The sequence below is a fragment of the Schistocerca cancellata genome, chromosome 1, assembly GCF_023864275.1.
Source record: "Schistocerca cancellata isolate TAMUIC-IGC-003103 chromosome 1, iqSchCanc2.1, whole genome shotgun sequence".
In the NCBI taxonomy this organism is placed as follows: Eukaryota; Metazoa; Arthropoda; class Insecta; order Orthoptera; family Acrididae; genus Schistocerca; species Schistocerca cancellata.
In genome coordinates, this window is record NC_064626.1 from 152,979,919 (window position 1) to 152,994,770 (window position 14,852).

Consider the following 14,852-nt stretch of genomic DNA (forward strand, 5'->3'; position numbering starts at 1 on the left):
GAAGTTCAAATATACCGATAGTTGTTGGAAAGAGAGAGAGAGAGTCATATATATTCCTTTAACTAGCACCATTCTTCGGAGAAGTAGTTTTTGGAGACTGACGTAGCCGCTATCCAGAGAAGAAGATCGGTTGTGCACACCAAGTAAGTCTATGTGTGTAAAAGAAGTGAGAAGGTTGCAATTCAACTTCACACACTTTTGTCGTCAAAAACATTAGAACATGTGAATGTATGCTTTCCCGGCATATACAGCTGGCAAAGAGTTCTCGGGCTTCCAGCCGGGCGGCGGTGTCTTCAAACTGCGACGTTTCGACGAGTGACATACTCGTCATCTTCTAGCGAAGTGCCGAGACTTTGCGGATGCCGGTCCCTTTATACCTGCAGCGTGCCCCCCACCACCTGGCCATGGGAGGCCGGGTCCGGAGGAGCCGGTGGGTGGGGTGCAGGGGGAAACGGGTGCGCCGTTCGTGTCTCCGTCAGAGCATTCTGGTCGCGTCTCGTGAGCTGGACGGTTCTCGGTGCGTTCCTGGCGTATTGCAGCTATTGCTGGATTTCAGGCCATGCTCAGTCGATAACCTTCGTCCCTGTTCACAAGATTTTCGTGGACCCGTATTTCTATTGATTCTTTAATGATGCTGTCCCAATAGCTCCCGGCTCGGCACAGCACCCTGGTGTTCTTGAAATCAAAGGTTTGGTTTTCTATGATGCTATGTTCAGCTATAGCAGATTTCTCTACCTGTCCTAGTCAGACATGCCTGGTGTGTTCCTCGCACCTTTTCGAGATGCAGCGCTGCGTTTGTCCAACATACTGTACACCACATTCACAGGCAATGCTGTATATACCAGGTGTGTTGAGTTTGAGTGGGTCTTTAGCTGAGCCCAGCAGCTCTTTCGTCTTCGGCGGTGGTCGGAAGACGATATTTATGTTTGATTTTCTCAGTAGCCTCCCGATTTTGGCTGATATGGGCCCCAAATATGGAAGAAAGGCGAGTCTCTTGTTAACTTCCTCTTCTTCCTGGCAATACACCAGGAAAGCACCGAGAACCATCCAGCTCACGAGACGGGACTGCAATGCTCTGACGGAGACACGAATGGCACACCCAGTTCCCCCTCCACCCCGCCCGCCGGCTCCCCCGGGCCCAGCCTCCCACGGCCAGGTGGTAGGGGGCACGCTGCAGGTATAAAGGGACTGGCATCCGCAAAGTCTCGGCACTTTGCCAGAAGATGACGAGTATGTCACTCGTCGAAACGTTGCAGTTTGAAGACACCACCACCCGGCTGGAAGCCCGAGAACTCTTCGCCACATTAGAACATGGCAACCAGTGTGAAAGGACCGAAGGAAAAAAGGAATTTTAAGATGACAACGAGAGAAAAAGCTATCAAGTGTTGCCATAGCAACTGAGCATAACAAGAAAAAAGAACCATTTCACCGAATTGGATTCTACCTAAATATCTGATGGAGAAAATTTGTAAGTCTAAATAAGGGAGAAGAAGTGTAAAAGCCACAACAAGAAAAACCGGAGAGAAGATCTTGATGCATTAGACTAAGAAGAGATACGCCTAGAATGATACGACTAAGAAGATCTGGTGTGGAGAGTATACAGCTCTCACACATTGTGGGTACACAGACGCAGACACCAGCAACCGATACCGGGTGAGCGTAAAACAGAACTTTATTGTATTAATACAAGACATTGAATGAACAGAATTAGTGTAGTTATGTAGAGGGTCTATACAAGGGCGACGTACTTGAGGACAATATTATGGAAATGGAAGAGGATGTAGATGAAGATGAAATGGGAGATACAATACTGCGTGAAGAGATTGCCAGAGCACTGAAAGACCTGAATCGAAACAAGGACCCGGGAGTACACAACGTTCCATTAGAACTACTGACAGCCTTGGGAGAGCCAGTCCTGACAAAACTCTACCATGTGGTGAGAAAGATGTATGAGACAGGCGAAATACCCTCAAAATTCAAGAAGAATATAATAATTCCAATCCCAAAGAAATCAGGTGTTGACAGATGTGAAAATTACTGAACTATCTGCTTAATAAGTCACTGCTGCAAAATACTAATATGAATTCTTTACAGACAAATGGAAAAACTGGTAGAAGCCGACCTCGGGGAAGATCAGTTTGGATTCCGTAAGAATACTGGAACACGTGAGGCAATACTGACCCTACGACTTATCTTAGAAGCTAGATTAAGGAAAGGCAAACCTACGTTTCTAGCATTTGTAGACTTAGAGAAAGCTTTTGACAATGTTGACTGGAATACTCTCTTTCAAATTCTGAAGGTGGCAGAGGTAAAATACAGGGAGCGAAAGGCTATTTACAATTTGTATAGAAACCAAATGGCAGTTATAAGAGTTGAGGGGCATGAAAGGGAAGCAGTGGTTGGGAAGGGAGTGAGACAGGGCTGTGGCCTATCCCCGATGTTATTCCATCTGTATATTGAGCAAGCAGTGAAGGAAACAAAAGAAAAATTCGGAGTAGGTATTAAAGTCCATGGAGAAGAAATAAAAACTTTGAGGTTCGCCGATGACATTGTAATTCTGTCAGAGACAGAAAAAGACGTGGAAGAGCAGTTGAATGGAATGGACAGTGTCTTGAGAGGAGGATATAAGATGAACATCAACAAAAGCAAAATGAGGATCATGGAATGTAGTCGAATTAAGTCTGGTGATGCTGAGGGAATTAGATTAGGAAATGAGACACTTAAAGTAGTAAAGGAGTTTTGCTATATGGGGAGCAAAATAACTGATGATGGTCAAAGTAGAGAGGATATAAAATGTAGACTGGCAATGGCAAGGAAAGCGTTTCTGAAGAAGAGAAATTTGTTAACATCGAGTATAGATTTAAATGTCAGGAAGTCGTTTCTGAAAGTATTTGTATGGAGTGTAGCCATGTATGGAAGTGAAACGTGGGCAATAAATAGTTTAGACAAGAAGAGAACAGAAGCTTTCGAAATGTGGTGCTTCAGAAAAATGGTGAAGATTAGATGGGTAGATCACATAACTAATGAGGAGGTATTGAATAGAATTGGGGAGAAGAGGAGTTTGTGGCACAACTTGACTAGAATAAGGTATCAGTTGGTAGGACATGTTCTGAGGCATCAAGGGATCACCAATTTAGTATTGGAGGGCAGCGTGGAGGGTAAAAATCATAGAGGGAGACAAAGAGATGAATACACCAAGCAGATTCATAAGGATGTAGGTTGCAGTAGGTACTGGGAGATGAAGAAGCTTGCACACGATAAAGTAGCATGGAGAGCTGCATCAAACCAGTCTCAGGACTGAAGACCACAACAACAACAACATTATACTTAAAGTTAACTTTTAGAGGCAACTAAGTGAAAAAATATATGACCTGAGTCTTAAGTTAGACTCAGTAAATGCTCAATTAAATGAAGCTTTAAATTCTCAGAGTCTGCAGTTAAATTCTGAACTAGATGCACAGAGTGCAACTTTAAGCAGAGAACAAGACTCGGTGAAGTCCCAACTGAATGCCCAAACAACGAATTTAGGATTGTTAAAGTCGAAGAATTTGGTAATCTATGCAAAGGCATGGATGCTTTGAAGACTTAATTTAACACCTTGAATAGTAAAGTAGAGGATTTGAAATTAGACTTAAAGTAAGAATTAACAAATTCTTTGGACATTCATATAAATCAACTGTTCACTGACTTTTGTCAGAAACAGAATGATCAATTACAAGATTTAGCAAAAAAAGTTAGGATTTGATGGTGAGGAAAAATGTAATACTGTAGAATCAGAAATCAATTACAAGTTAGGCTCATTTGAAAATGTATGCAATGTTAAGTTTGATGCTGCAAAGCAGGGATTGCATACTTTAAAAAGTAATGTTGAAAAGCAAGGTAAGTTACTGCCAAGAATCCAATTGCAAATTACAGGTGTAAGTACGCAAGTGGATGATGTAGAAAGAAGCTTCCAAGAGGAGATATCAAACTCTGATATAATAAATGCAAGTAGTTTGGAGGAACAATTTGAAGGGGTCATAGATCGAACAGTCACCGAGAGAATGACATCCAGGAATGAGTCGCCTATTGTTTCTTCCGAACTTTCAGATACAGGAAAAGTTAGAGATGACTTATGGAAAGAGTTCAAACTTATCCAAGTCAAAGTGGAAAAATGGACAACTTCACCTAATGTTGTGTTAACTAATGAAGTAGTTACCGATTTACAATGGGGAGCAAATTCCGGGTTATAGATACAATTCCCTAAATTCAAGCCCGATGGAGATGTGCACCTAAAAAATTTCTTGAAAAGGTTTAACCAAGCTCTGCCAAAAAATTGGGAAGACTCTGAAAAGAGTGAATCTGCTGTGGGTTACCTTCTAAGAGAAGCCTCCAAATGGGGAACCATAAACATAGAGAACTTTTGTTCTGGGGGAGATTTTCAAAAGACGTTTAAAGAGAAATAATGGTCTGCAAGTGCCCAGGAAAAACTAATATCAGGTCTGTGGGACCCAAAATACTACAATAATACTGGGGGTACCATGAGGAAGTATTTTGATTGGCATCTAACACAGGCTAAGTACTTAGACAAGCCGGTGGAAGAACGGTTGGTGCAAATTTTAGTAAAAAAATTACCCATTTATGCGAGGAAAGATATTATGTAGTGGCTGGAAAATGGTTGAAGAATAATTATCCTTCATTGATGCACTAGATGCCTAAATAAAGACTGTAATGGAACTTTACATCTAGGGGAAAACTCGAATTTCAAAAGGAATAGTGGGAAAATTTCAAAAAGCATGAAGTCAACCTAGCTAGAGTACACCAGTGCAATAGAGAAAATGGTAACGACAATTATCAGAAGAAGCATCCACCTTCAAATTTAGGTCCAGTAACTTCATAGGAATTTGTACCAAGTAATAATAGAGCACAAAATGGTAACGTAGTATCTCGATTCGGTAACCAACCTGTGATTACTAATAATGAGGAGAACGTGGTGCCCAGGTTGTAGAGATACACTAGGAGGCCTGGTTAATGAGAAGTATGTTAATTTCACACACAGAATACCTACGAAAGAATGGTTATGCTAGAAGAACCAAACATAGTTATCAACAATCCACAACCTATAATAGTAGGGTCCATGGAAACTTCTGAAGTTAACAAATTTACAGACTCAGGGAGTGAAGTATCACACATATCTAGTGCATTCCTTAATTTATTACAGTCTAAACAGCACTTACGGCTATTGCCAGTAGCTTGAGCTTACATAGTCAGTATAACAGGAACGAAAAGTGAAGTTGTGAAACACAAAACCCAAGTGAACTGCAGTGTTGTAAATATCTTTATTCGTCAAACACTTAATAGTAGACAATATTAATAGGGATGTATTACTTGGATTACACTCACGGTAAGAACTAAAAAAACGTCTTCAGTTACAATTTTTCGTGTGTTATTCAGTACACGATGCATTTCGGACCCTGTGGCTCCATCTTCAGGTGTAATTTGTCTTAATACATGATCTATTTGTTCTCTTGAACGAGAGGAAATGCATATTCCTACCACAAAAAGGTTTGATGTTAGGTTACGAACTTCATAAGTCAGACGCGAAGTTCGTAACCTAACATCAAACATTTTCGTGGCAGGAATATGCATTTCATCTCATTCAAGAGAACAAATAAATCATGTATTAAGACGAATTACACCTGAAGATGGACCGAAAGGGTCCGAAATGCATCGGTGTACTATATGAAGCATGAAAAATTGTGACTGAAGGTGTTTTTTATTTCATACCTCGAGCGTCTTGAGTACAGTCACGTTTGAAGCTGCAAAATATGGATAAAATTAAATTATTTGTTTTAGATTGGTTATCAGAATTTAAAGTCATCTTAAATTTTGAGGATAATCTTCTTTGATTTGCTGGATACCGTTTGTGACAGACAGCTACAATGGAAAACAAACAACAGAATGTCAGTGTCTGCGATTAAGAGCTGCAGCACAGCTGTCACCCACCAGAGATCGATAATGTAGGTACAGGAACACAACAAACTGACATACAAGACAAAGTTAAAGAGTCACTAATATTAACCAAACAACAAAAGCGAGATTTATATAAAATTTTAATGGAGTATGAAGTAGTGTTCTCTGACTGCCCCGGTAACATCAACGACTATATTTGTAAATTCAAAATCAAAGATGACTCCATTATTTTGTGAGCCGTATCCAATTCCTGTAAGTTTGAAAGAAGCAGTTAGGGAGGAAATCAACAAAATGATTGATAACAATATAATAGTACGTAGCTCCAGGGTCGTGAATAACCCTTTGGTCGCGGTAAAAAAACTCTGTTGTAAATATAACATTCCCACGAGGGTTCGGATGATGACTTGAGTATAGCATTGAAAACTTACAATGGCCTGTTGAGACCTCAATATTATACAGGATGTTTCAGGAGGAATAGTAAATATTGTAGGAGGTGGTAGGAGACAAATTGCAGAATAAATGCCATATACCATACGTCCAGTTTTTATTGAGTACATAAAGCTGGGTTCAATGCATTTTCGTTTCGTTTGTTGGTCCTTACAGGTCTCCGTTGTCTACACTTCCTTGAAAATGAGCTTCCAGCTTTATTGGAAGAGGTTCCTCTGGCTACAAGAATGTGTATATTCCTCCAGCATGATGGGGCTCCTGCACATTCTAGTCATCAGGTGACATCATCCAAACCTAACATTTCCTGGAAGATGGATCAGTAGATGTGGGCACTTTTCTTGGCCACCAACGCCCCCGAACCTTCTCCCTTTGGATTTTTGCCTGTAGGGATGGTTCAAAGGTGAAGTCTACAAAGAAAAAGTAAACCTATGAGCTGATTTGATCGTCCAAATTATGAATGGTGCAGCCCTCACAAAAGAACAAAGATGACCTTAGTGTTATCAAGAGAAGTCAAAAGTGCATGGAAGTTGGTGGGGAAATTTTTGAAAATTAACTTTGGAAGTCATTTGCTTTTGCTTTGAGTTTGTTAGGGTTGCATACTAACAGCTGTATATCTGTACACAATAAAATGTGGACACATTTATATGGAATTTTTTATGCAATTCACCTATACTACCACTTGCAAAAATGTCTACTAGTCTTCCTGGAAAACCCTGTATATGCATATATGTGTGGTGTCTGTTCTTTCGGACATGTCTGAAAGAAAAAGACACCACAAATCCAAGTTCGAACCTGGTCACGCACAAATTTTCATATGCCACCGTCGTCGTATTTCAATGCCCTTTGATGGCCCGGACATATGTCCTTCACTATTTAATTGATTAACAAGGCTGTCTGTTTTGATTCGTAGTCTGTTCTTTTGGACATGCCCAAAAGAAAACACACACACACACACACACACACACACACAGTTCAATCTTAAGTGCTATTCACAAATTTTGGCAACTCAGTGACAGTGACGGACTGGAGCTGTATTAACCTACTCATTTCACTAGATATACGAGATGCTATCCAAAATTTTTGGGACTGGTGCTGCCATCTGTTGAAAACCTTTATCTTTGGACTAAGGTCATCACCACGCTCAAGTAGTTCCCATCCACATGTACACACCGGTCCCAGCGTTTCTGCCACTGGACAAATGTTTTCTGGAAGTCCTGCTCTTTGAGGGTGTTTTATCACTGCCAGTGATGCTTCTTGAATCCTCTCTAGAGTGTTGAACCGAAGGCCTTTCAACTTGAGTTTCAGTTTTGGGAATAGCGCGAAGTCACAAGGTGCCAAATCTGGTGAGTACAGCGGGTGGGGTACAACCGCCATGATGTTTTTTGCCAAAAAAGTCCTGGTGAGCAAGGACGTGTCACAAGGCACACTGTTGTGATGCAGCAGCCAGTTCCCTTGATACCAAAGTTTGGGCCGTCGTCGCCGCACGTTTTCATGGAGCTGTCACAAAATATCACAGTAGTACGTGGAATTCACTGTTTGGTTGGGTGGGACGAAATTTTTGTGTCAATTCCCTTGGTATTAAAGAAAACGATGATCATGCTCTTCACTTTGGTCTTCACCTGGTTCGGTTTTTTGGGTCTTGGGAGAGCCCGGTCTCTTCCACTGGGATGATTGTTGTTTTGTCTCTGGGTCATAACCATAAATCCAGCTCTCGTCATCAGAGATAACCCGTGACAAGAAGGTTGGGTCATCAGATGCGGTCTGACGATGGTCTGTGCACACTTCAACAAGCTGTGCTTTCTGATCAGCAGTCAAGATCCTTGGCACAAATTTTGCGGTGACACAATGCATGCCCAATTCATCAGTCAACATTCATTGACACGTCCCACAACCCATACCCACTTCATCCACACGGCATTGTGTGGCTAACGGGCCTTCCAGTGTGAGCATTATCTTCGACATCTGTACGGCTGGCCCTGAACCGTGCGTGCCACTCAAACACACATGTATGGCTCATGCTCTGACCCCCAAACACTTGTTGAATCATTTCAAGGGTCTCTGTAGCACTTTTCCCTGAGATTTACACAGAATTTGAAACACACGCACTGTTCTGTTCGTGGATCCTCCGTAAAATCGCCACACACCAAACACAGAGTATTGCAGAAATCACTGTGGACATGCAACACGTCCTCCCACGTCCACACGCTGACCCATCAGATACGCAGCTCTCGCCACATAGTGGTGCAAAGATCAACTACTCCTACTTTCCAAATGGCAGCACCAGTCCCGAAAAATTTGGATTCCACCTTGTAGTTATAATTTTCTGAACAATTCATGTTTAATGAGTGACAGCGATTTGGAAAATTTATGTTTGCGATATGGTTACTTTATACGTTAATTACAGCATCTCTCATCGTTTACTTCGTGGGAAACCTGCTTCTTTCTACCTTAGCCTACAGTAAAGCAATGAGTGAAAGCTGACATTCTTGATGTCTCGCTGGATGTGCTACTGCAATTATAGCCAAAGATTCAAATCCCACTGGAAAATTATATTTCAAGTCAGATGGTTTTGCTCCTCCTCTACTGTCATTGAAAATGATCACAACGAAATTAAGTATACGAATCCTATGAAACCCTTGAGTTCATACTGCAGTGCGGTGCAGATGAAGAAAGTAGTTTTTCACAATTATCAGATGACAGATGGAGTTCATCAGATTTCACTAATTATGACTGCATTATTAACTGTTGGTTCACAGGCAATTTTCTGCCACTTTTAACTATATTTTGAATGTTAGAGCTGGAAGAATGGATTTTTGCCATATGGAATATTCGAATTCAACTTTCAGTCTTCATGTTTCGAGCAACGGCGGAATATCTGTCAGAAAAGCTGACAACAAGAAGTCAGGTCACATCTGTCTTCTGACAGGTGTGCCAATGACAGTGATCTCAATAATAATATTGTATAACGAAAATACATTGCCAACTCAACCACTGGAGAAGCTCCAAAATTGTGAATCACATATGGTGAATACGCATTCAAGGTTTCGATCCAATTAAGACAGTAAAACACAAATAATTGTCACAGTTATTAATTTATGATGTTTTGTCTGCACTCAGTGCATCGATGTATTACAAGTAACTACAGTCTAGCCCCTAAACCTAGTTACAGAAATGCAAATAAGACTCATAGACATATGAGGATATTCTGGCCCTTGTCTCCCATGACCATAGCTTCGTCTCATAGTCACTTACAACGTCACTCACTGAACACATCAGCTGGTATCCTTCCTGGTAGTATAACTGAAACTTGGCAACAATGCAGAATATGTCTGGCAACTCTGTGACCGATGAGTTACTCCCTTGATGGCACGGAACTATCCTGCTAAATTCACTTGATATTATTGTGTCACTTCAGTGATTTTCTCTTGAGATGTGATATAGGGATCTCAGTTAATACTTTTGAGTCAACGAAAATCATTCCACATGGGAATACAACTACTCTCGTCTCTTATGTTGTGATTTATATGTCATAGTAGCTACTAGGCCAATAAGTAAGACACATACACAGCACCTCTTCTCTAGCTCCAAGGTAACATGTTTGCCTATCAGGTGTAAGCTGCTTTTGTCCGCATTTCGAGATTCTCTAAAAGCCATATTTTTAATTCTTTTGTAGCAGAGCTACAAGCAGGCAGGCAGATAGAAACTCCAGAAGGGAATCAAAAGACAATGCTCGAGCAAAATTTGTCTTGCTCCTTTCAGTAACCCTTAGTGTAAGAGTGAAAACCTTATGATACTGCACGATTCATAATGCCACTTTTGTTTTCTGCCGGCATATTTTTTGTTATTGTGAATATATAATTTTATCTATAAACTGCCACATTTTCATACTATTTGAGTATGACACAGGAAATGAAATAAATACAGACCTTTTCAAAGTTAAATGTCGGTAATATCCTATTAATTTGTGTTAAAATAGGCACAATCATCTTACAGACGCTTAATGCTTTATTAAGATAGACTGCCGTTTCTGTAATAAGTTGAATTTAATTTCTATTAGTACAGTGAATATTTAAACTGAGTTTTCCATTAGTTTATTGAGCACAAGAGAAATCATCAAAGAGAAGTTAATCAGTAACAGTATATTCTTTCACAATATCTGAAACAATCTGACAATGCTAAAGTATTTCACAAATTCTACACCTGTAGAAACCTGCTGGTTCTAACAATGTCATTAAACCAGTGTAGTTTGAACAGCATTTTTGTCTAGAAATTAATTGCCTTGATGGTTGACCGATCAAGAGTGGAAAAGGTAAAAGTTTACGAGTATACAATCAGAGGGACAAGTGCCTGAGAGATGACTTCCCTATCAATCTCCTGGATAGTTTTGTTTCCTAAATCAACAAAGTGCATACACTGCAACCGAAATGTGTCTCAATTGTTGGCAACAAATTACAGCTGTGATGTACACACCCTTGGGGAAATATTATGGAAAATATTATGTTCACGCTACCCTTTGCTCCAGTTTAAACCTTTTGGTGTGGCTCAGCCTTTCATTTCTTCTTATGAATTTAACAATAAAGGCATCATAACACATCACCAGTAACAGTATTGCATAGGAATGCACAAAAAGCGACCTGATGATGTTCTAGAAAAAAATGCAACAATAGTCACTCCAGTGATTTTTGTTGTTTCGAATTAGAGCATGCAGTACTCCTACACCATAGGTCTGAGCCTTGCCTGTTGAATGCAAATGTAGCATGATGGTTAAATGTTAATCTATCACCTATATCAGTAGTCGAGACTTCTTAATAGGGAAAATTATTCATGCCAGAATGATCTTTGTTAAAACAAGAATATCTTTTTCTGGCACATTTTTCCCAAAAGCACTCACTCCACACACAGTTAAAATCTTTCGAGCTGCTTCCTCTGCATTTACTCCACTATTACACCAAAAATAAATACTGTGTTGCAGATATTACACCTTTTTCAACCTGCAACCCATTTTTGCAATGCTTAAATGTAGTTCATGATTTTCAAGTGTGCAAAATCCAATGCTAAACTGCAAGATGATAACTAAAACTTCAATTCAAAAATGACAGTTGATACATACACTGATAGCGTTGTGCCGCGTTCACCTAGGCGGTGCCCGATTTCAGGCGGCGGGTGGTGTGTGGCTGGTGGCCGGTAGCTGCTGCAGCGTGAGGAAACACTTGAGCATAAGCTCTTCTGATCGCGACGCAGCCAAGAGCTGTCCTGCGGAATTGATCCTGCAAGTATATGTTATTACTGGTGCGTAGCATGTGAAGTGCATTGTCTTCGATGTTCAATCACACTCATAAGTTTAGATGTAACTGTAAGTTTAGAATGCACGCCGATTACCACTAGGCTACGAGCTCACACCACACTATAACATCTCAGAAGGAGACAACACTTCCTCCTGACAGTTCCGCAATCTGTTTTATTGGCCACCTTAAGTGAACGACTCAGACTCAGTCTCTGTGGCAACCAGCAGCTTGTCAGTTTTTATGTCTAAGACTGTACATGTATGTGTAGTTGAGGACACAAAGGAATCTCATGGCAAGTTGCCTGATGAAGCAATTACTGAAACAATTCAAGTTACTGAGTCTTATATAGCTGCTGATTGAAAATGTGGTGTTTGCAGGTGGTCTGCAATGTCAATAATTTTGATTTATACCAAAAGAAAAAACTTATTCAGCAATGGAAAGACCAGGATGGAATGCAACAATATTATGAAAAGAATAGTTGGCATTCACCATATAGCGGAGATGCTGGGTCACAGACAGGCACAACAAAGAGACTGTCAGAAAATGAGCTCTTGGTCAACAAGGCCTTTATCAGAGATAGAAAACACACACACACACACACACACACACAGTCTCTGGCTGCTGGATCTTTCTTTTATTTTATTTACTGGGGGTTTATGAAGAGAATGGACAACTATTTCTATTTACCATGAAATTTCATTTCTCACATTAGCAAGTGTTAACTGTAAAGTACAATTCAGTACAATTTGAAGACTTGTGTTTTGTTCCAAGCAGTAAATGAATAATGCTGGTCACTGTTAAAAATTAGAATTACCTTATTATTTTGTCCATATTTTTATACCACATATGAGCATCTTGATATGTGAAATCTCCTCCCATAGCGAAGATTATATTGTTAGAACTGTAGTGCCGAGATTGCAGATCTGCATACTTAATAAAAGCTGATACCTGCTCACAAGAAGATGGTTTATAATTACAGAACATATGTAAAATGTTTACTTTATGTATGGAATATCATATGCACTAAAACACTATATACTACAAATGTATTATGTTATCATCATTAGAAAAGACATAACTGACACAACAAATCTGCCAAATTTAGTAGCAGTGCATAAAAAACAAGTTGAACCCTTACAAGATATAAAATGGCAAACTAAAGGATAAGGGATTGGAGGATTTCTGAAAATAAAAACTTTTTAAGTGTCTCTCTCCCACCGCTGGGGATGTACTGATTGAAGAAAGAAGAAAAATAAAACATGTACACCAATATGAACAGCTCTGAGAGCTATGGAAACGTCACTCATTCATAGGTCTCATTAAGAAAGACTGCCAAAGAATTGAAGACATAAGAATAACAACCAAGGATAAACGAAATTGTGGATATTGTGAAGGCTCTAAAATTGAAGTGGGAAGACATATCACACAAATAAAGGATGCAAGATGGACAGAGTCAATACTAGGGTATAGTCTCAGGGAAAGATTAATATCACAATGCAAATCACTATTAGGATGAAGAAATAGTGGAAAATAAAGGCTTCAACTGGCAGAGGATGACAGGAGATGGAGAGGCATTGAAACTGTTATTGAAATTGCATTTCCTAGAATAAGATTAAAGAGGCTACATCTTGAAAAGGTTGAACTAGGTGAACAATAATTAAATGTGTGGCAAAAATATGATCAAATACAAGCAACTGAAGGCATAGAATAAATTTAATACACCAAATGTAAGAAGCATATGAATTTTATGCTCAATAACGAATCACTGTATCTTTTCTGAATCTATGTGAAAAATGTGTGCAACAAAGAATTAAGTAAAGCTAATAATCCCTTCTTCCCTTCTACATTTGTTGCTAAAACTTCACAGGTTGACAACAGTTCTGAAAACACAGACTATTTTACTTTCAGAATATGACCAGCATTATTTTTAGACAGTGTAAATGACACTACACATTTAATTTCCTTCTCACTCACTCATTAACCGATTATTTTGTTTTACCTATTCATTTCTTTTCAGTATAGTACCTGTATTATGACAATTTTGTCTTCTGAGACAATTCTGAGTTAATCATGAAAACAAATTTTCCTTCCCTATCTTTTATTCTCTGTCTCTTCTGTTCTCTCTCATATACTTGACAAAACATGTACAGTGATGAGATTACTCACTTTATTTTCATTTTTAGTACTTTTGATTCTATTTTTTCTACCATTCCTACCTCCTTTTCCTCTAACTACAATGACCTCTTTAATCAGTGTTCTAGTTGGTGCCCTTTCAGGGATGCAAATGAGATGAACGAATCATAAGTTGATTTTTGAATGCATGCATAGTGTATGTCATGTCTCTACAAGGGGAATCGCATCGCATCTGGAAATAAAAGCTTTCCCACAGATAAAACGGCATGGAGCTATACGAGCTGAGCCGAATAAACCCAAATGGGTGAATGCCAATTGCTGTTTGTTTATGTGGTTGATTAGGTGTGCAAATGATCAGGGTTGTTATAATTATTAGCAAAATCCATAGGTTCAGATTACAGTAAGAAAATAAACGACTAATAGGAATAACAGGTAAGAAAGGTTACATATTATCTTCTCGGTGTATCCAAGAAAATGAAATTTTGACAGAAAATTTTTTGCCAGATAACTACACTAGCAGTTATTCAGCCACTGGTTAGCACCACTTCAAGTTCTATTCTCAAAAATAGTGCATAAAATGCATTTTACAAACACATAATAACACCCAACTGGAGAATTAATTCAGGATAATTAAACTGGTGATTCTGGCAGGGTTATTGAAGTTAACTGGAGGATCATTTAACACTGGCAAGAATAGTTACAGAATTAGTGATGACAAGATGGTTTGTTAGAATTAGGGAGAAGATGAAACAGGGACATCACAAATTATATGGAAGAATACGATGATTCCAAATTTATATAAAAATATTGTACTGCTACTTTTCGATCTCACGCTTAAGAAACTGGAGCGTATGAATGAAATGTGAAACTATTTCCTAACATAAAACTTTTTGCTTGTAGCACGCCTAATAGGCATTTGATACTGGTACTTTGTGAATTATATTCTTTCATATTATTTATGTAAATGACGTACATAAAAATAACCATTTAAGCAAAAACAGTCTCACTTATTTGGCATGTGTTACACTGCTGCAA

The 14,852-nt window shown here is 39.3% G+C and overlaps 1 protein-coding gene across 1 annotated transcript in view; it reads right to left on the minus strand.

Moving 5' to 3' along the window:
- LOC126167316 (lysosomal alpha-mannosidase-like) overlaps positions 1-14,852 on the minus strand; it is a 208,275-nt gene that overhangs the window by 97,445 nt on the left and 95,978 nt on the right. Inside the window, exon 7 of the mRNA XM_049920467.1 lies at positions 12,499-12,632. Coding sequence (XP_049776424.1) covers positions 12,499-12,632 — 134 coding nt within the window. The remainder of the gene's footprint in view (positions 1-12,498; positions 12,633-14,852) is intronic.